The 23,451-nt window shown below is 40.5% G+C and overlaps 1 protein-coding gene across 3 annotated transcripts in view; it reads right to left on the bottom strand.

The window, feature by feature from the left end:
- Window positions 1-17,046: 17,046 nt before the first annotated feature.
- Window positions 17,047-23,451, bottom strand: part of LOC106573506 (nuclear receptor ROR-alpha A) — a 270,918-nt gene continuing 264,513 nt past the window's right edge. For all 3 annotated transcript variants that reach the window (XM_014148624.2, XM_014148625.2, XM_014148628.2), the window contains one exon: window positions 17,047-23,449. In XM_014148624.2, coding sequence (XP_014004099.1) covers window positions 23,285-23,449 — 165 coding nt within the window. In that variant the 3' untranslated portion in view covers window positions 17,047-23,284. The remainder of the gene's footprint in view (window positions 23,450-23,451) is intronic.

Raw genomic sequence — 23,451 nt, 5'->3', positions numbered from 1 at the left:
CCTGGCTTAGGAAGACCACCAAAAACCCTGAAATTTCCATCCCTAACTATAACATTTTCCGACAAGATAGAACTCCCAAAGGGGGTAGAGTTGCAATCTACTGCAGGGATAGCCTGCAGAGTTCTGTCTTACTATCCAGGTCTGAGCCCAAACAATTTGAGCTTCTACTTTTAAAAATCCATCTCTCCAGAAACAAGTCTCTTACCGTTGCCACTTTCTATAGACCACCTTCTGCCCCCAGCTGTGCCCTGGACACCATATGTGAATTGATTGCCCCCATCTATCTTCAGAGCTCGTGCTGCTAGGTGACCTAAACTGGGACATGCTTAACACCCCGGCCATCCTACAATCTAAGCTTGATGCTCTCAATCTCACACAAACTATCAATGAACCCACCAGGTACAACCCCAAATCCGTAAACAAGGGTACCCTCATAGATATCATCCTAACCAACCTGCCCTCCAAATACACCTCTGCTGTCTTCAACCAGGATCTCAGCGATCACTGCCTCATTGCCTGCGTCCGTAACGGGTCTGCGGTCAAGCGACCATCCCTCATCTCTGTCAAACACCCCCTAAACACTTCAGCGAGCAGTCTTTTCTAATCGATCTGGCCCGGGTATCCTGGAAGGATATTGACCTCATTCCGTCAGTAGAGGACGCCTGTTTGTTCTTTGAAAGTGTTTTCATCACCATCTTAAATAAGCATGCCCCATTCAAAAAATTGAGAACCAGGAACAGATATAGCCCTTGGTTCACTCCAGACCTGACTGCCCTTGACCAGCACAAAAACATCCTGTGGCGTACTGCATTGGCATCGAATAGCCTCCGCGATATGCAACTTTTCAGGGAAGTTTGGAACCAATATACACAGGCAGTTAGGAAAGCAAAGGCTACCTTTTTCAAACCGAAATTTGCATCCTGTAACACTAACTCCAAAAAGTTCTGGGACACTGTAAAGTCCATGGAGAGTAAGAGCACCTCCCCCCAGCTGCCCACTGCACTGAGGCTAGGAAACACTGTCACCACTGATAAATCCGCGATAATTGAGAATTTCAATAAGCATTTTTCTATGGCTGGCCATGCTTTCCACCTGGCTACCCCTACCCCAGTCAACAGCCACGCACCCCTCACTGAAACATGCCCAAGCCCCATTTCTCCTTCACCCAAATCCAGATAGCTGATGTTCTGAAAGAGCTGCAAAATCTGGACCCCTACAAATCAGCCGGGCTAGACAATCTGGACTTTCTCTTTCTAAAATTATCTGCTGAAATTGTTGCAACCCCTATTACTAGCCTGTTCAACCTCTCTTTCGTATCGTCTGAGATTCACATAGATTGGAAAGCTGCCGCGGTCATCCCCCTCTTCAAAGGGGGAGACACTCTAGACCCAAACTGCTACAGACCTATATCTATCCTACCTTGCCTTTCTAAGGTCTTTGAAAGCCAAGTTATCAAACAGATTACCGACCATTTCGAATCCCACCATACCTTCTCTGCTATGCAATCTGGTTTCCGAGCTGGTCACATGTGCACCTCAGCCACGCTCAAGGTCCTAAACGATACCATAACCACCATCGATAAGAGACAATACTGTGCATCCGTCTTCTTCGACCTGGCCAAGGCTTTCGACTCTGTCAATCACCATATTCTTATTGGCAGACTCAACAGCCTTTGTTTCTCAAATTACTGCCTTGCCTGGTTCACCAACTACATCTCTGACAGAGTTCAGTGTGTCAAATCGGAGGGCCTGTTTTCCGGACCTCTGGCTGTCTCTATGGGGTGCCACAGGGTTCAATCCTCAGGTAGATTCTTTTCTCTGTATATATCAATGATGTCGCTCTTGCTGCTGGGGATTCTTTGATCCACCTTTTCACAGACGACACCATTCTGTATACTTCTGGCCCTTTTTTGGACATTGTGTTAACTAACCTCCAGACGGCGCTTCAATGCCATATAACTCTCCTTCCGTGGCCTCCAACTGCTCTTAAATGAAAGCAAAACTAAATGCATGCTCTTGAACCGATCGCTGCCCACACCTGCCCGCCCGTCCAGCATCACTACTCTGGACGGTTATGACTTAGAATATGTGGACAACTACAAATACCTAGGTGTCTGTTTAGACTGTAAACTCTCCTTCCAGACTCACATTAAGCATCTCCAATCCAAAATTAAATCTAGAATCGGCTTCCTATATCGCAACAAAGCATCCTTCACTCATGCTGCCAAACATACGCTCTTAAAACTGACCATCCTACCGATCCTTGACAATGTCATCAATAAAATAGCCTCCAACACTCTACTCAACAAACTGGATGCAGTCTATCACAGTGCCATCCGTTTTGTCACCAAAGGCCCATATACTACCCACCACTGAAACCTGTATGCTCTCGTTGGCTGGCCCTCGCTTCATATCCGTCGCAGAACCCACTGGCTCCAGGTCATCTATAAGTCATTGCTAGGTAAAGCCCCACCTTATCTCACCTCACTGGTCACCATAGCAGCACCCACCCATAGCACGCTCTCCAGCAGGTATATTTCACTGGTCACCCCCAAAGCCAATTCCTCCTTCGGCCACCTTTCCTTCCAGTTCTCTGCTGCCAACGACTGGAACGAACTGCAAAAATCACTGAAGCTGGAGACTCATATCTCCCTCACTAGCTTTAAGCACCAGCTGTCAGAGCAGCTCACAGATCACTGCACCTGGACACAGCCAATCTGTCAATAGCCCATCCAACTACCTCATCACCATATTGTTATTTATTTTATTTATTTTGCTCCTTTGCACCCCAGTACCGCTACTTGCACACTAATTTTCTGCACATCTTTCACTCCAGTGTTTAATTTGCCATACTGTAATAATTTCGCAACTATGGCCAATTTATTGCCTCACCCCCCTTATCCTACCTCATTTGCACACACTGTATATATACTTTCTCTATTGTATGTTTGTTTATTCCATGTGCAACTCTGTCTTGTTGTTTGTGTCGCACTGCTTTGCTTTATCTTGGCCAGGTCGCAGTTATAAATGAGAACTTATTCTCAACTAGCCTACCTGGTTAAATTATGGTGAAATAAATAAATAAAATACACTCATCAAGTAGATAGCCATTGGTTTACATAATATTGTGTGCGTTCATGGAGGCCAAAACCTATACACTTATCAAGTGGATAGCCGTTGGTTTACATAATATTGTGTGTGTTTATGGAGACCAAAACGTCTACACTTATCAAAGGGATAGCCATTGTTTTACATAATTGAACACAATATCACAGTAAAGATGCCCAAACAACACAGACAGGCAGACTTATCCACAGTTTCTATCTGCAACAGCCCTTATTTTCTCTGTTGAGTGCATTCTTAATGTGGAACGTAATTGATAGAGAAAAGGGGTCAGTTAAAATTAATTGAACCCTATCGGCATCCAAACAATCCCCCTCACACACACACAAATGCCTGTGAATAATTATTGTGTTCCTTCTACCCTCTTTCATCCTCATTATTCTTTCACATTTCAAGATATATTTGAATATGCATGTGGTAGCCCAAACATGTTAATTTTAACAAAGCCCAAAAACAAGACCTTCAAGAGAATTGTAATTGTGTTCCTACTACCCTTTTTCATTCTCATTATTCTTTCACATTTCAAGATATTCTTGATTATGCATGTAGTAGCCCAAACATCTTCATTTGAATTCTGTCCGGACATACAGTCACCTCCAAAATGATTGGTAAACCCTTGATAAAGCTGAGCAAAAAACACCGTATAAAATAAATCATACAAATACAACGTTTTTTTATTTTTATAATTTCATTCTAATACAATTGCTCAGACAATAAACAAAACTCTCAAAAAGATAGGTGTCAAAACTATTGCCACCAGTTTTCAAAACTTTGTGCACCCTCCCCATGCGAGGAAAACGGCACTTAGCCTTTTTCTACAACGCTTTATGAGATTGAAGATTGGAGGGGATCTTAAACTATTCCTCCAGAATCTTTCCAGATCCTTGATATATTTCAGTCTGCGCTTACAGACTGCCCTATTCAATTCAAACCACAGGTTTTCAATGGGGTCAATTAACAATTTATTTGTGGAATTTGATGTGTGATTGGGGTCATTGTCTTGCTGGAAGATCCACTTACCGCCAAGTTTCAGCCTCCTGGCAAAGGCAACAAGATGTATTTGTATTTTTTAATACAACATAGCTCGTTATTTGGGTTGTATATTTTATACAGTCTTTTTTGCTCATCTGTAACGCCCTGGCCATAGAGAGGGGTTTTTGTTCTTTATGCTGGTTAGGCCAGGGTGTTACATTGGGTGGGCGTTCTATGTGCATTTTTCTATGTTGGTTTGTTTAATTGATTTTGGCCATGTGGCTTCCAATCAGGCACAGCTGTAGAGTGTTGTTGCTGATTGGGAGTCACACGTTAGTGCCTGTTTTTCCGTTGGGGTTTTGTGGGTAATTGTGTCTGTTAGTGTTTTGCACCTGACAGGACTGTTTGGCTGTCGGTTTTCTTATTTTTGTATAGTGTTCTTTCGTCTATTAAATATTCAATGATGAACACTAACTCCGCTGCACCTTGGTCTACTCTCTCTCACGACAACCGTTACATCATCTTTATCAAGGGTGGCAACATTTTTGTAGGTGACTGTATATTAAGTCATAAAACATGTACCATGCTGTCTGTGATAAAGAGGATTTACTTTGAGAGCAGTTAGTTATCATCACCAGCTTTCATCTTGTAAAGATATGATATTATACGGTATGTTTTCTCTCTGGCAGCTTATATACAATGCTTTTAGAACTAGGCTTACATGACTCTCTAGTCTTACATCTTTGGATAATGTTGTCCCTATTGGGTATCTCAAAGCAAAAAATATATTCAATAAAATGAAAACCATGGTCAAATATTGACGGACTTGCTGAATTCAACATGACCAGACAACCTTGTTGACTTACAGTAGCAGTTAAAAGTTTGGACACACCTACTCATTCCAGGTTTTTCTTTATTTTAACTATTTTATACATTGTAGAATAATAGTGAAGACATCAAATCTATGAAATAACACATATGGAATCATGTTATAACCAAAAAAGTTTTAAACAAATCAAAATATATTTTATATTTGACATTCTTCAAAGTAGACATCCTTTACCTTGATGACAGCTTTGCACACTCTTGGCATTCTCTCAACTCTTCAGTTTATTGTTTATGTATCGCATAGTTTCACGCTGCACTTTGGTCCGCCTCTTCCTACGACAACCGTGACAGTAAGGTTTATTTGACAAAGAAGAAGAGTGATGAAGTGCTGCATCAGATGACCTGGCCTCCACAATCACCTGACCTCAACCCAATTGAGATGGTTTGGGATGAGTTGGACCGCAGAGTGAAGGAAAAGCAAAGAACAAGTGCTCAGCATATGTTGGAACAATATCAAGACTGTTGGAAAAACATTCCTCAGGAAGCTGGTTGAGAGAATACCAAGAGTGTGTAAAGCTGTCATCAAGGCAATGGGTGGCTACCTTCAAGAACGTAAAATCTAAAATATATTTTGATTTGTTCAACACATTTTTGGTTACTACATGATTCCATATGTGTTAATTCATAGTTTTGATGTATTCAATATTATTCTACATTGTAGAAAATAGTCAAAATAAAGAAAAACCCTTGAATGAGTAGGTGTTTCCAAACTTTGGGTTCTATCAAACTAATTGAGATAGATACAATCCTGAAATCCTTTCCCAGGATTTCACAAGGTAAATCTAGATTAAGATTACAGGCTAATGGTACTGTAGAAAATAATTTGTTGGAAGGTGGACCTTTGCCCCAGTCTGAGATCCTGAGTGCTCTGGAGCAGGTTTTCTTCAAGGATCTCTCAATCCTGACTAGTCTCCCAGTCCCTGCCACTGAAAACATCCCCACAGCATGATGCTGCCACCACCATGCATCACTGTAGGGATGGTGTCATGTTTCCTCCAGACGTGACGCTTGGCATTCAGGCCAAAGAGTTCAATCTGGGTTTCATCAGACCAGAGAATCTTGTTTCTCGTGATCTGAGAGTCCTTTAGCTGCCTTTTGGCAAAGTCCAAGCAGGCTGTAATGTGCCTTTCACTGAGGGGTGGTTTCCATCTGGCCACTACCATAAAGACCTGATTGGTGGAGTGCTACAGAAATGGTTGTCTTTCAGGAAAGGTTCTCCCATCTCAACAGAGGAACTCTGTAGATCTGTCAGAGTGACTATAGGGTCCTTGGTCACCTCCCTGACCAAGGCCCTACTCCCCAATTGCTCAGTTTGGCTTGGTAACCAGCTCTTGGAAGAGTCTTGGTGGTTCCAAACTTCCTCCATTTAAGAATGATGGAGGCCACTGTGTTCTTGGGGACCTTCAATGCTGCAGGATTTGTTTTGGTACCCTTTCCCAGATCTCTGTCTCGACACAATCCTGTCTCAGATCTCTACGGACAATTCCTTCGACCTCATAGCTTGGTTTTTGCTCTGACATGCACTGTCAACAGTTGGACCTTATACAGACCTTATATGGACCTTATATTCAAATCCCACCGTACCTTCTCCGCTATGCAATCTGGTTTCCGAGCTGGTCATGGGTGCACCTCAGCCACGCTCAAGGTCCTAAACGATATCATAACCGCCATCGATAAAAGACAGTACTGTGCAGCCGTCTTCATCGACCTGGCCAAGGCTTTTGACTCTGTCAATCACCGCATTCTTATCGGAAGACTCAACAGCCTTGGCTTCTCAAATGACTGCCTCGCCTGGTTCACCAACTACTTCTCAGAGTTCATCCAATTTGTTGAGTAGAGTGTTGGAGGCTATTTTGTAAATGACATCGCCGAAGTCGAGGATCGGTAGGATGGTCAGTTTTATGAGGGTATGTTTGGCAGCATGAGTGAAGGATGCTTTGTTGCAAAATAGGAAGCTGATTCTAGATTTAAATTTGGATTGGAGATGTTTAATGTGAGTCTGGAAGGAGAGTTTACAGTTTAAACAGACACCTAGGTATTTGTAGTTGTCCACATATTCTAAGTCAGAACCATTCAGAGTAGTGATGCTGGACGGGCAGGCAGGTGCGGGCAGCAATTGGTTGAAGAGCATGCATTTAGTTTTACTTGCATTTAAGAGCAGTTGGAGGCCATGGAAGGAGAGTTGTATGGCATTGAAGCTCATCTGGAGGTTAGTTAACACAGTGTCCAAAAAAGGGCCAGAGGTATACAGAATGGTGTCGTCTGCGTAGAGGTGGATCAGAGAATCACCAGCAGCAAGAGCGACATCATTGATGTATACAGAGTAAAGAGGGACCGAGAATTGAATTGAATTGGTCGATGAATACGGCTGCACAGTACTGTCTTTTATCGATGGCGGTTATGATATCATTTAGGACCTTGAGTGTGGCTAAGGTGCACCCATGACCAGCTCTGAAACCAGATTGCGTAGCGGAGAAGGTACGGTGAGATTCGAAATGGTCGGTAATCTGTTTGTTAACTTGGCTTTCAAAGACCTTAGAAAGGCAGGGTAGAATAGATATAGGTCTGTAGCAGTTTGGGTCTAGAGTGTCTCCCCCTTTGAAGAGGGGGATGATCGCGGCAGCTTTCCAATCTATGGGAATCTCAGATGATATGAAAGAGAGGTTGAACAGGCTGGTAATAGGGCTTGCAACAATTTCGGCAGATCATTTTAGAAAGAGAAGGTCCAGATTGTCTAGCCCGGCTGATTTGTAGGGGTCCAGATTTTGCAGCTCTTTCAGAACATCAGCTATCTGGATTTGGGTGAAGGAGAAGTGGGGGAGGTTTGGGCGAGTTGCTGTGGGGAGCGCAGGGCTGTTGACCGGGTAGGGGTAGCCAGGTGGAAAGCATGGCCAGCCGTAGAAAAATGCTTATTGAAATTCTCAATTATTGTGGATTTATCGGTAGTGACAGTGTTTCCTAGCTTTAGTGCAGTGGGCAGCTGGGAGGAGGTGCTCTAATTCTCCATGGACTTTACAGTGTCCCAGAACTTTTTCGAGTTTGTAGTACAGGATGCAAATTTCTGTTTGAAAAAGCTAGCTTTAGCTTTCCTAACTGCCTGTGTATATTGGTTCTTCCCTGAAAAGTTGCATATCACCACAGGTGGACTCCAATCAAGTTGTAGAAACATCTCAAGGTTTGAATACTTATGTAAATAAGGTATTTCTGTTTTTTATTTTCATAAATTTGTTTTCGCTTTGTCATTATGGGGTATTGTGTGTAGATTTCTGAGGATTTAATTTATTTAATCCATTTTAGAATAAGGCTGTAACGTAGGCACTGTATAGTGTAGTATTACCAAGGTTTATGTGTTTTTTCCTGGCCTTGCCAGTTTCAATTTTATCCATCTTTAAAAAAATAAAATGGCCGACTTTCCAATTTTATTTGGAATGGAAATACCTCAAGAGTCATAGTGACTGCATTGCACTTAACATATAAAGCTGGATGTCTTGGACTACCTCATAATAAGATGTATTATTGGGCTGCACGACTATGTTCACTTAAACAATGGACAGCGAACTGTCAAGTATTGAAGCCATAATTGTAATACCTTATGACTTATAATATATTCACTAAATGTGTTTTTTATGTGCTCATAAACAAATACTGGCTTGTTGTAATATTTATTGCATAACAGTGTTTGGTCTTATTATTTATTTATTTTTGCTTTGTTGTTGATTTTTCAGAGCTAAACCTTCCAGGGTACAAAGCGTCTTACTCTCTTCACCTATATTTTAAACTTTACCTTAATATTTTTTTTATAGATCAATTTTGTATGAGTGGGAAGGGAATTAGGGAGGGTGTGGGAAAGGGATACTGACATTGTATGAAATTGAAATGATTGAATTTGATTGAATACTATGGGGGGGAAAAAGTTAAAATAAAATACAGAATAACAACAAAAACATCCAGAAAAACACGTCAAAAATGTTATAAATTGATTTGCATTTTAATGAGGGAAATAAGTATTTGACCCCCTCTCAATCAGAAAGATTTCTGGCTCCCAGGTGTCTTTTATACAGGTAACGAGCTGAGATTAGGAGCACACTCTTAAAGGGAGTGCTCCTAATCTCAGCTTGTTACCTGTATAAAAGACACCTGTCCACAGAAGTAATGAATCAATCAGATTCCAAACTCTCCACCATGGCCAAGACCAAAGAGCTCTCCAAGGATGTCAGCGACAAGATTGTAGACCTACACAAGGCTGGAATGGGCTACAAGACCATCGCCAAGCAGCTTGGTGAGAAGGTGACAACAGTTGGTGCGATTATTCGCAAATGGAAGAAACACAAAAGAACTGTCAATCTCCCTCGGCCTGGGGCTCCATACAAGACCTCACCTCGTGGAGTTGCAATGATCATGAGAACGGTGAGGAATCAGCCCATAACTACACGGGAGGATCTTGTCAATGATCTCAAGGCTGCTGGGACCATAGTCACCAAGAAAACAATTGGTAACACACTACGCCGTGAAGGACTGAAATCCTGCAGCGCCCGCAAGGTCCCCCTGCTCAAGAAAGCACATATACATGCCCGTCTGAAGTTTGCCAATGAACATCTGAATGATTCAGAGGACAACTGGTTGAAAGTGTTGCGGTCAGATGAGACCAAAATGGAGCTCTTTGGCATGAACTCAACTCGCCATGTTTGGAGGAGGAGGAATGCTGCCTATGACCCCAAGAACACCATCCCCACCGTCAAACATGGAGGTGGAAACATTATGCTTTGGGGGTGTTTTTCTGCTAAGGGGACAGGACAACTTCACCACATCGTCCGATGGACGGGGCCATGTACAGAAAAAAAAAATGTATGAAATGTATGCATTCACTACTGTAAGTCGCTCTGGATAAGAGCGTCTGCTAAATGACTAAAATGAAATGAAATGAAATCTTGCGTGAGAACCTCCTTCCCTCAGCCAGGGCATTGAAAATGGGTTGTGGATGGGTATTCCAAAACCCACGGCCAAGGCAACAAAGGAGTGGCTCAAGAAGAAGCACATTAAGGTCCTGGAGTGGCCTAGCCAGTCTCCAGACCTTAATCCCATAGAAAATCTGTGGAGGGAGCTGAAGGTTCGAGTTGCGAAACGTCAGCCTCGAAACCTTAATGACTTGGAGAAGATCTGCAAAGAGGAGTGGGACAAAATCCCTCCTGAGATGTGTGCAAACCTGGTGGCCAACTACAAGAAACGTCTGACCTCTGTGATTGCCAACAAGGGTTTTGCCACCAAGTACTAAGTCATGTTTTGCAGAGGGGTGAAATACTTATTTCCCTCATTAAAATGCAAATCATTTTATAACATTTTTGACATGTGTTTTTCTGGATTTTTTTGTTGTTATTCTGTCTCTCACTGTTCAAATAAACCTACCATTAAAATTATAGACTGATCATTTCTTTGTCAGTTGGCAAACGTACAAAATCAGCAGGGGATCAAATACTTTTTTCCCTCACTGTATGCCAGACAGACTTCCTCTGGGAGGCATCTGTAATTGCACAGCAAGATGAGACAGTTGTGACTGTCTTCAAAAAAAAAAACTTTTTTAAACTGACATTAACATATTCTGCTTCATTATTACAAAAAGTGTAGCATCACCAAAATCTTATCCTCATATCTCTGGAAACAAAAACTGGATTGCTTTGTAATCCACCTATAATTCTTTAAAAACATAATTCTACGAATCTGCAAAATGTTCTCAAGAGGTTGTTATTTGGACATCCATAGACATCAATTCCTGGCAATGAAACCATGGCCATCTGCCCACTCTTGAAATGATTTAGCCCACTGCAGTAAAAGGTTAAGAAGAGCACATTACGGCTCAAATTAACGACTTTAATTTTAAACATACATTTCAAATGGATATTAAGAAATAACAAATTGTCTATCATGGATTCTCCTTGAGTGATACAACAAAGACAGAGCAAATCTAATTATTCTGGACATGTTATGTCTAAAGAAATACAGTATTAATGTATGATATAATTCTCACATTAAAGTGGACCCTCCTGGTATTGGAACGTAATATAACAGAATGTATGTAAATGTATTTTAACTTCTTTTTATTCGCAGTTTACTTTCAGGAGGTCATCTGAAAAAAAAAAGAAAAAGTCATGACTTTGGAGGAAAATGTCTTATGTAGTCACTTTCGGCTTGCAATTCCACTGCAGTCAATTCTCTCCAGTATGTTATATGTTATTTTGAAATAAAACAATCCATATTTATAAAAGCAGCAATAACTATAAATTAGCGTCACACTATCCCGTTAAGTGCAACAGTCTGGCTTTATAATGAGGTGGCTTTATCATTGAGTGTTCTTCAGTAAAAACCCTGTCTCTAGCCTACACCATTTGAAGAGACAGGCAAACATAATCAAGTGGCCGACATGGGACAAGAGGAAAATGTAATCTATCCACAAACTCCTGGTTATTACAAGTTACATTATTAATAAACATACAGTACCAGTCAAAGTTTAGCATATGTGTGAATGCCAAGAGTGTGAAAAGCTGTCATCAAGGCAAAGGGTGACTACTTTGAATAATCTCAAATATAAAAAATACTTTGATTAACACTCAATTAAACATGTATAGACACGTTAATAAAAAGTTATGGTTAAAATTGTGAGAGTCATTCGTGCTTGTCAAATTGTCAGCCTATTAAGCTTTGTAGAATAATACTATAGATGCACTTAAAATAGTCATAAGACCAACTGTTATTCCATCATGCAACCTTGCAAGGGTTTCACTGTTGAGGAACATTCTCACTTTTGTGTAGGATGCATTGTTGCAATTATTTATTTATCCCAGGAATTAAGGCATCATGTCAAGATCTGCCAATCTGCGCAACATGCTCGAAATAACGATGACCTCGTACCTATCCACATGTGGTGACACTGAGGTCATGCAACAGCGTGCAAAGAATGTGGTCAAAAAGGTCAGTGTGCAAAATCCAGACATGAAAGATTGCTGCAAAAGAAACAAAGTGTGGTAGATCAAAAACATCAACACAGGAGAGAGAAAGTAAATTTTCCATGCAATTTGTTTAGCTTTTTTGGATACATGAATTCTGGTGTATGATTTAGCATAGGTAGTTAGCTAATGTTTGCTAGCTAGCTAGCCAAGATTATTGATATACTAACAAGATACATGTCTCTCCGCCCTAACAATGGGAGTCGTTGTCCACAATGCTGCACGGCGGGCAGTCGGTGGTGTATTAGTGTGTTTATTTTCTCACTTGGATGGCGCTTTCAGAAGCGAACTATTAGATTGTCAGAATGGGTACACTTCATTTTAACTCTCTAAATCCTGTGCAACACCTAGTAATTACATTGTACTTTTGCATATATTACATGTACTTTGTGGTGTACATCTGTGTTTATCCTCTCACTTGTATGGCACGGATGTTCAGGTTGTCATAATGGGCAACATACACATTAATTATAAGTAATTTTTCTATTATAATCTGGGATGACACCCGTATGGTAGACCCCAGTAAGTAGCACCCAGTGCATCTGTCCACAAAAGATTACAACCTTGTGACAGTTATTACTGAATCAGATGCAACTGAGAAGAAACTAAACACTAAATTGGTGATTTTAGTGGAAACTTGGCCATTTGTAACAAGCATGGTAGCAAGCATTTGTTGTTACACCTCTGTAATTACAGAATGTAATTACCAACATTTACATGTTATTACAATGTAAATATGAGTTATTACGATTCACTACAATAGTCATTACCGTGTAATTACACATTTAATTACACGGTAATAAGGACCCCTTAAAAAGAAGTGTTACCCAATATTGCCCCCTGTTGATTTTATATTGTAATTACATTCAGTAATGCACTTTCTCCTAAGCACTCTGAATAAATGTTCACTGAAGAGTGTTGTCTTAATCAATACATACAAAGCTGTATTCTACACTGTAAAGTACAAATCATGAGGATGCCTCAAAGTTTGTTTTATAACTACTTGTAGAAGAACTCTGTTATTGATTTGTGGACGGAAGAACCACACACCTATTTCTGAATGACCTCCAAGCTCTCTTAGGTAAGAGTTGTTGAGACATGAACACACTGAGAGTGCCGCTACACTCCTTCACACCCCCACTCAGTTAAGATCCTCACTTAGATCCTGATGGTATAGGCCTGTTCCGCTACCTACTTTTCTACTTGACTCATCATTCGGAGCCCTAGGAGGTGTGAACATGAATTATAAAGTTATGTCAGTGTACATGGATTGTAGGGTTAGGGTACATGATGAAGATAATCATTGGTTAGGGCCAGTGAACATCAATTTCACACACAAGGAAAATGACTCCATCTACTGGACGCAGGCCTTACTGCAACTTCAATAAGGCCTGTGGACAGATTGTTCTGTTGGCATGGTTTGCCTCTTTCTTCCACTTACAGTCAATTCATTATTATTTGACTATAAGTGGAAGAAAAAGGCAAACCTATTGATTCCCAAAAATGTGGTTTTTAGAAATGAACTTCAACATTCCTGTAATTTTGAAAAGAATCATGATTAGGACTGAGGCCAGGGTTGAATCACATCAGTGGTAACCTACGTTAGCAAAACAAACGCGTAGCTTTTTATTGCTTTTGTTTAGGGGTGTCGGAGGTCAAATCCACAATTGGATGCACCAAGTCGCATTAGTAGAAATATCATTCAGCCACATTACAAGTTCGAACACTGGAATGTGTGAGGTAATCTACACCTCGAATAGGCTGATATAAATCAAAATTATTTAGCTTATTTATTTTAAATTTGAGTGTCATTATTTCTATATAGCCTACACTTTCTTGCTCTGAACTTCTAATGCGGGTTTGATATAGGGATGGTTTTAGTGACAGCCGCTCATGGATTTGACAGCTCTAATGCAGTTACACCTCTGACACCACCTAAACAAAAGCAATGAAAAGCTATACGTTTTTCAGCTAAAACAGGTTGCCGGTGACCTATGTGAGAACGCTGTAAATTGACTACAGCTCAGCGTTCAACACCATAGTGCCCACAAAGCTTATCACTAAGCTAAGGACCCTGGGACTTCCCTTTGCAACTGGAACCTGGACTTCCTGATGGGCTGGGGCCCCTCAGGGTGCATGCTTAGTCCCCTCCTGTACTCCCTGTTCACCCACAACTGCGTGGCCAAGCACGACTCCAACACCATCATTAAGTTTGCTGACAACACAACAGTGGTAGGCCTGATCACCGACAACGATGAGACAGCCTATATGGAGAAGGTGAGAGACCTGGCAGTGTGGTGCCAGGACAACAACCTCTCCCTCCCTCAATGTGAGCAAGACAAAGGAGCTGATTGTGGACTATAGGAAAAGGAGAGCCGAACAGGCCCCCATTAACATCGACTGGGCTGAAGTGGAGTGGGTCGAGGGTTTCAAGTTCCTTGGTGTCCACACCACCAACGAACTATCATGGTCTAAACATACCAAGAGAGTTGTGAAGAGGGCACAACAACACCTTTTCCCCCTCAGGAGACTGAAAAGATTTGGCATGGGTCCCCAGATCCTCAAAAAGTTCTACAGCTGCACCATCGAGAGCATCCTGATCGGTTGCATCCCCGCCCTGTATGGCAACTGCTCGGCATCTGACTGTAAGGCGCTACATAGGGTAGTGCGTACTGCCTAGTGCATGACTGGGGCCAAGCTTCCTGCCATCCAGGACCTATTTACTTGTCAGTCAGAGAAAGGCCCAAAAAATTGTCAAAGACTCCAGTTATCCAAGTCATAGACTGTTCTCTCTGCTACCGCACGGCAAGCTGTACCAGAGCGTCAAGTCTAGTTCCAAAAGGCTTCTTAACAGCTTCTAACACCAAGCCTTAAGACTGCTGAACAATTCATGAAATGGCCATCCGGACTATTTACATTGACCCCCCCCCCTTTGTTTTTACACTCCTGCTACCCGCTGCTTATTATCTATGCATAGTCACTTTACCTCTACCAACATGAACAAATTAGCTCGATTAACCTGTACCCCGCACATTGACTCGTTATTATGTAATTTTCTTGTGTTACTTTATTTTGTTTACTTTAGTTTATTTAGTAAATATTTTCTTAACTCTATTTCTTGAACTGCATTGTTGGTTAAGCATTTCACAGTAAGGTCTACACCTGTTGTATTCGGAGCACGTGACAAATAAAATTTGATCTGGTCTGTATGAGGTAGGCCTAAGGAACCTGTGTATTGAATTACTGCAGTGCCTTCAGAAGGTATTTATACCCCTTGACTTATTCCCCATTTTGTTGCGTTAGAGCTTGAATTCAAAATTGATTAAATATTACATTTTTTCACCCACCTACACACCCCCTAATGACAAAACAAAAACAAGTTTTTATAAATTTTTGCAAATGTATAGAAATTTAAATACAGTAATGTCTAATTTACATAAGTTTTCACACCCCTGAGTCAATACTTTGTAGAAACACATTTGGCAGCGATTACAGCTGTGAGTCTTTTTGGGTAAGCCTCTAAGAGCTTTCCACACCTGGATTGTGCAACATTTGCCTATTATTCTTTTCAAAATTCTTCAAGCCCTGTCAAATTGGTTGTTGATCTTAGCTGGACAACCATTTTCAGTTCTTGCCATATATTTTCAATTAGATTTAAGTCATAACTGTAACTCGGCCACTCAGGAACATTCACTGTCTTCTTGGTACATTAAGCAACTCCAGTGTATATTTGGGCTTGTGTTTTAGGTTACTGTCCTACTGAAATGTGAATTTGTTTTCCAGTTACTTGTGGAAAGCAGACTGAACAAGGTTTTCCTCTAGGATTTTGCCTGATGCAGCCACCACTACGCTTGAAAATATTCAGGAGAAAAAGTGAATTGCTTTGCCACATTTTTAAAAAGTATTACTATTTTAGTGCGTTGTTGGCAACAGGATGCATGTTTTGGTATATTTTTATTCTGTACAGGCTTCCTTCTTTTAACTCTGTCAATTAGGTTAGTATTGTGGAGAAACTACAGTACAATGTTGTTAATCCATCCTCAGTTTTGTCCTATCACAGCCATTAAACTCTGTAACTGTTTTAAAGTCACCATTGGCCTCATGGTGATCCCTGAGTGTTTTCCTTCCTTTCCGGCAACTGAGTTAGGAAGGATGCCTGTATCGTTGTTGTGACAGGGTGTATTTATACACCATCCAAAGTGTAATGTTTGTTTGTTTTCTTTGTTTTTTTGGGGGGGGTATTAAAAAATACAATCTACCTGCAGTGAAGCCGCTCAACATTTACATTACATTCAGTCATCTAACAGACTCCCATCCGGAGCGACCCACAGAAGCAACCAGGGTCAACGCCCTGCTTAAGGGCACGTCGACAGATATCCCACAAGATCAAAAACAGGGATCCGAACCAGCGACCTATCAGCCACCGGCCCAAGCTCCCAACCGCCAGGCCACCAGCCCTCCAAGATCCCCCCCCAACAACCAACAAAATGAACAAAAGAGAAAAAAGACAAAGAGAAAGGAAAACAGAAAACAACAATGCAAAAACCAAAAGATATCAAGGACAACAAAAATCATAACAGCAAGGCAAACTGAATACATTTGAGTGCATGTATGGTGCATGTAAGAGTAATTAATAAATTCACCATGCTTAAAGGGATATTCCAATGACTGCTTTTTTATTTTGGCCCATCTACCAATAGGTGCCCTTCCCTCCCTGAGGGACCTTATAGATAATTGTATGTGTGGGGTACAGAGATGAGGAAGTCGTTCAAAAATCATGTCAAACACTATTATCGCTGTAACACAACAAAAGTCAAGGGTTGTGAATACTTTCTGAAGGCACAGTATCTGTGTAGTCGCATGGCTCTCCAACCCTGTTCCTGGAGAGCTACCGTCCTGTAGTGTTTTTGCTCCAACCCTAATCTAGCACCCCAGATTCTAATATAGCTGGTTGATAAAATGAATCAGGTTAGGACGGTAACACTCCAGGAACAGGTTTGGAGAGCTCTGATGTAGTGTATAAAAGGAGACAGACAATAGAGAGACAACCAGAAATTAAGAGCCCATTACAAGCGGTAAATTTTATTATGGGATAACAGCACATAAAGCACATCTAAAATCGATGTGTCCAATGCACTTTTAATAAAGGTAATATTAAAGGTACAGTTTCTAAGTACAATATAACAACATTCATATTAGAATGGAAAGTATTTAAAAGACAACATTACATTTCTTATTTTTCTTTACACCTGTATGTACAAAATGAATCAAAATACTTATTTCCATATTTAAGAATCAGACAAGAAGGAGCGAAACTACTTTTGTGAATAGACTACCTGCTAAAGAGAGTTCAAAAGAGCTGGATAAAAAGGTACATGATCATCTGTTCCCATCGTAAGTAGCAAACATGTGACTTAAAAATTTGTGACAACCACATACCGGTTTCTGCTTTCTACAGTTCATACTGCTTTCACAAGGAGAAATATCCCACCCACACTCGACCCATCATATTAAGTTACCCCAACCCCTTGAGCTTACATTAAACACAGAACATTAAAGAAATTCAGATGTGTTGTACGCATCTTTTGCATACACATATGAATATTTGAAATACAATGCATTAGTCAATTATCTGTTCTCAATAAAGAAATCATCATTTTATGATCACAAAACAAAGTGAAAAACATCAACGTGGATTGTCCATTCTTTTGTCAAATCCAGAACCTGGATCAGCAGGTCATCTTTTATGCAATATTGTCAGCCAGAATGTACTTCATCGATTTGACAATTTTACATTACTACATCCTTCCCAGTTATGCTACTCAGACAAGAGGGAGAAACGTATTTATATAATCTGAATATCTAACATGGTGCCTTAAATAAACAAGAAAATGTGTACTTTATAAAGACAGAATATGAAAAATGTAGTAACACATAGGTGACAGAGTTAACCTACGTGCAAATACATTGTCAGCTGAGTACATGTTTGGAAAACAAAAACAATAACAATTGAATACCATTTATGCATCCTGTAACACTGAGAGGCACTCAGTGTAGTACATTGTGTATTATTGCAAGCACATTCTGGCTGATATTTGCTACTGAGTGAAAAGAAGGAAAAAAAAAAGGTTACAAAAAATGTCTAACCTCTAACGGTGATCTTTTTCATGTACATTTTTTCTAATAACACAACAGTGGTGCCAAAAGGTCTAAACTGGTCTAAAAGAAAAACACTGTTTCAGGGCAGACTAACTTTGAAATAAGGAAGCCATAAAATGGCTGTTTTAAGTGGACAATAGCACAGTACTTTCCTATGTAAAGTACTACACAGCTTAAAGAGGTAAATACTCAGCATTTGCAAATATGACCAGCTACAGCCTCAGCAAGTTGTTTTTTACAATCAGAACAAATAAAAACAATACTGCTGTTTTTAGACTTTTTTTCAGAAATCAGAAGAGCAACCTTAAATAATAACCTGTTCATTAGTAGATACTGGTTTTGATAATCATTTTTAAGTGAGAAGGAAATAAGAGCCTTATCCCAGGACTAGCACACTGATACAGGTACTGTACTGGCTTGGTTTTGAAATAAATTTACCACTATCATAATCATTATCATTAATTGTCCTAATATCAATAATGCACCAATACTTCATGAAATTAATGGACTAATAGGGTGGCCAAGTCTAGGAATCAAGACTTTGTCCACAAAATGAACTTACCTAGCACCACACATCAAGATAACACAAAATAAATGTTGGCACACCCTACCACTATCAATCTAATCCTAAAGGAGAGAAGCATACTAAAATCAGAGATATTGTACAGCATGGTGTATTTGATAAACATATAAATATTTGTAGGCCTTAGTAGCAGTATTTTCTCCTTACCTATACAGACAGAAGTTACAAAGTTACCTTTATACATGTGATCAATAATAACATTAAATATTGTTGATTAAAAGCTGAGGATGAGGGAGAGAGAGAGAGAGAGAGAGAAATGAAGATATACAGTTTACAGGCTGAGCTTTTATCCTCCACCTGGGAACAGAACCAATTAAATATACTGATTAAACAATATAACAACCAGAACCAAATAACACAAATTAAAACAAAAACAAAAGTGATAAATAAGAGGTGTATTTACATGCAGATGTCCAAAGCCTATGCACAAAATTAAAATAATGCACCACATATTATTGCTTGACATTCGATTATGGCTAGAAGTTTTTTTTCTCAATTTTCCATTTTTACTATATTCTAAAATGTTTTTTTTTTTAAATCTTAAAACTGTATTAGCTGTGCTTTGGAAAATGAGAGTATTGTTAAAATGCAATTCAACTGACTGATATATCTGGGTAACACTTCAATACAGCACAGTTGTAAGCATGACATCACACATACCTTTACAATCTATATTCTATGGCAAATAAATAGGAGTCCCATGATTCCTAGGCAGTCAAATCATCTCAAGATAACATGTATGACATGCAGGGTGGTGTGTTGTTCCCTGCCAACTTGTCTCTTTCTCTACCAATTACTCTGCACTGAACACATCATGAGACTGAGTGGTTAGTCATTTGCTCCAGTGCGCTTTGAAGGACTATAAATTGTAAAGAGGTATTATGTCATGCTTATAACACTTAAACCCTATACGGGATGGAACAATCTCTGTGTTACCAAATCCAGGGAAAGCCAAGACCTACCAGACTCCTCATTCACATAACCCTTTTCCTCTTAGTTTATTAAAGCCTTGTCTGGGGTTTATCTTATGCACACAGTGAGTACACAAACACACATACACACACACACACGCACACTATTGCTTGTTTACACGAGTGACACAGAGAGCAGAGACAGAAGGACCATAAGGTGTTATTCACATTGATAGACTAGCAGACTCACCAGCAATCCTTTGCGAAATATGTCTAAAATGAAAGCATGCAGGATGATGTATCCCTCCACGCCATGTGGGTGCAGAGATGTTTGTTGAAATTGTGACAGACACAATGCCTCTGATCATTTCCCACTGTCAAATCAATATTGCTATCAAACCGTACACAAACAAAGACTAAAAGGAGGACATAACAACACAGTGAACAGACCTATAATTTAGGACCAGTTTGATAGACATAGAGACCGAGAATGACATCTGTTTCAGGAAATGGGATTCCACTCCAGTGGCTACCTGGCAGAAACCTATAATAGTTACTTACACACAGCTACCAAATAGTTATTGGCTGAGAATATGCTAGGGGGCAAGCGTAGAAAAAGCAAAGATTTGACTGACTTAGTGAAAAGAAGGTACAGTACTGCATGTCCAATGTGCTACAAAAAAGTTAACCTGCCTCCCATAATAAATCGAGAGCTGTCAAAGAGTATGAGAAGCTCATAAATGAATGAAATAGCAAAGCATATGCCACGCATGCATTATGTCCAGAGGAAAGAGACCTGCTTCCCCGGTCTGTTTGTCTGTATGTTACCTCCCTGAGCATCCATGTCTCTCTCACTGGGCCACAGGGCAGGCCCGCTATCACCTGGATTGTCAATCACTGTTTGAGACAGACTGGGTTTCACTGGTTGAAACAGACTGGGCTTCACTGGTTGGGAGTAGAGGCTACTGGTGGTCACCCAGGCCCTTATTTAAGCACAGCATTAATACAGCCTAAAGAAGAGATTTTATATTGCGTAAGTATATTTGGTTTATCTAACACAGAGGGTAATCATAATAATACGTTTGTGACAATGGCCCTGGTGACATTGGAGTCCACATGAAGAACGTTATCATTGGAATTGTATCTAATAGAAATATAGTGTAGATAAAATAATAGCTATTCTGTATGGCCAATGGGAAAACTGACTGTAAACATAGAAAAAAAATAGCGTTTGTTTTTGTTATGAGCTTGACTTCTAGTTCTGGTGCTTAGCCAACAGCCCCTTAAGTACTTTACATCAGCAATGGAAAATACTACTCAGTAATGAATTTCACATGTTCTTCTTAAACACTTAATATTGAACATCCCTGAACAAAACATAAACTAAACCTAATGAGGACCAACAACACAACAGATCAAATTTCAAACAGAAAGCGTAAAATAACTCTTCCCTGAGGGGTGACAGCACAAGATTCTCTGTCTTGTACAAATTTCACGGCAGAGGAATGATCGCAAAAAAAATAAAATAACACTATGGTGAGGGTTGTGTCTAAACTGCACCCTTGCTGTTATGGGTTATCTAAAGGGATATCAGGATTAAATGGGAATTCTCTACAAGCCACCACTGAGTTTTCTGGAATGTCAGAACAATTCATTCTATATTATGGACATGTAGACGGCAAAGCAGGAGCAACTACTACTATATGGCACATCCAGGGGGTTTTCTACCGCTTCTCTACCACACTGACAAGAAAGACACACGCAACAAAACCACAACAACAAAGCATTCTGAAAATAGCACTTGTTCTACCATTGTCATGTTTCTCTACTAGTCATACAAACAACAGCTTCTCTAATTATTGCGGGAATATAGTAAGTGCTGCCTGACTTCTCTTTCATGAGTTTAATTCACTATACATGTTACAAAAATAGAAGCTTTACTACCAGACAAGGCTTTGAATATTACATCTCCTTCTTCCCCCTTTTCCTTTTCTGTCCCATAACTAATGGCATAGCTTGGCTGAGGCCTTGGGGAAGAGGCAGTCACAGTCACTCCTCCACACTGAAAACACAAACACACTAACGTGTAAGGGTAAACAGAAGGATCAACAGATGGTCAGAGGCCTGTGTGGACCGCTCTCTAATCGGGAAATTGTACTGTATTTCAAAAGTTCTCTATCACCTGGCCTTCTGTGTCTCTACTTTCCACTAGATGGAGACGTTGGATTGAGCAGAAACATCTTCAGCATCAGCAATTCAGCCCAGGTTTATTGTGCATGTGTGCTTTTGTTTGAGAGTGCATGCATGTGTGTCGGGGGTGTTAAACTAATAGGTGATGGAGTGAATGTGACTTGCCTGCCTCTCCAGACCATACCATCCTAGCAATCTCACAGCCAAACCCAAACTAGCCAAAACAAACTCCCACCCAGAACAGCAGTGTCTGCAGCTCTCAGGACAAGCCTCTGTGACCATGGTTCCACTGGTATTTCTTGTGCACATGCAACACATCACTAGGTAATATACAAGTCTTAAATTAAAGAAAGGTGCAAATAAAAGTGCCTTATCAATTCAACAATTAAGAATTGTCTAACTACTAATATCATACATTTTATTTAAAATAGAATCTATAAACATTACTTTTTTCTGTATAGTAAGTACTTATACGTATACCCTGTAGTACATTATAAAACAGGTGGAATGGACCCTTATCGTTGTGGCGGTGCCCTATGTTTCTCCAGGGTATCTGTCCACACAAGGATTAATAGCAGATGGCCTTACATGATTTCACTAAGCAACCATGGTGGATGGAGTCTTTGACAGCTAAAATCATTGCGTTTTGACTAGAATTACCAGAATTCTACTTTTCTTTTTAGATGATTGTCCATAGAGAGGTGCCGTTTACATTGCCTCATACTGAAGGAGCCTCTCTCAAAGTCGCTGTGAGTTCTCATTCTAAACACTGCATTCCAAACATACAACTAAACACAAGAGAACAGGGGCTGAACTTGACCAGGATATGCACATTAGCAGCAATGAATTTCTATTTGTGATTCTCACAGAAGCTTTACCAAGGATTAATGGAGGATAAACATGCACTGGCAGCTATCTTCGTTGGTGTATATGATTCGGTTTAGATTGAAACTGTATTCCAATGCAATAAGACATGGGACATTGAAGCTCCTAAGGAGAAGTGGAGAGCCAGATCATTGGTTGCTGAGGAGAATTTTAGGTTAGATATGTGCACAGAAAAATTCTATCATTTTCTCCATACATAAATGATCTATTGTGGAAACAAGTCAAAACAATGAGTGCTAACCAGTGTGAGACATCCTGGGAACATGCTGGAATGATGTGCATGAGAGGGTCAAGTTCATCCAAAGAGAAAGCATTGTCTCCAACTTTTCTTCATGTCCCCTGGGCTTAGAGTCCCACCTGGGTTCTAAACGGAGACAACTAAACCCAGTGAAATAAACAGACAGAATCAACCCCCCCCCAACCCTCCCCTCCCCTCCCCTCAAGAAAGAAAAATAAAGAAAAGTGTGCAGCGTGCCGTCTGTCCTGGTTTGTGCAGGGCACCGTTAAAGTGTCTCAGATTCATGCTCCCTATGACATTCCCCGCGTGGCCACACTGGCACCTGGCAGGGCTACTGGCTACCCGTCAATGGGCATGGACTGCTCAAAGTCCGATCCGAAGAGCTCCTTGTATAAGGGGGGAAAGTGGGAACGCACAATGTCTGGGTATATTGCTTTGAAAGCCGTCAGCTTCTCTGTATGCCTGCTGCACAGCGCTCGCAGTGTTGACACTTTGCATATCAACT

This window comes from Salmo salar, chromosome ssa16 (genome assembly GCF_905237065.1).
Source record: "Salmo salar chromosome ssa16, Ssal_v3.1, whole genome shotgun sequence".
Classification (NCBI taxonomy): Eukaryota; Metazoa; Chordata; class Actinopteri; order Salmoniformes; family Salmonidae; genus Salmo; species Salmo salar.
Note: the sequence above shows the minus strand (reverse complement) of the source record. Positions and strands in the feature narration are given on the sequence as shown.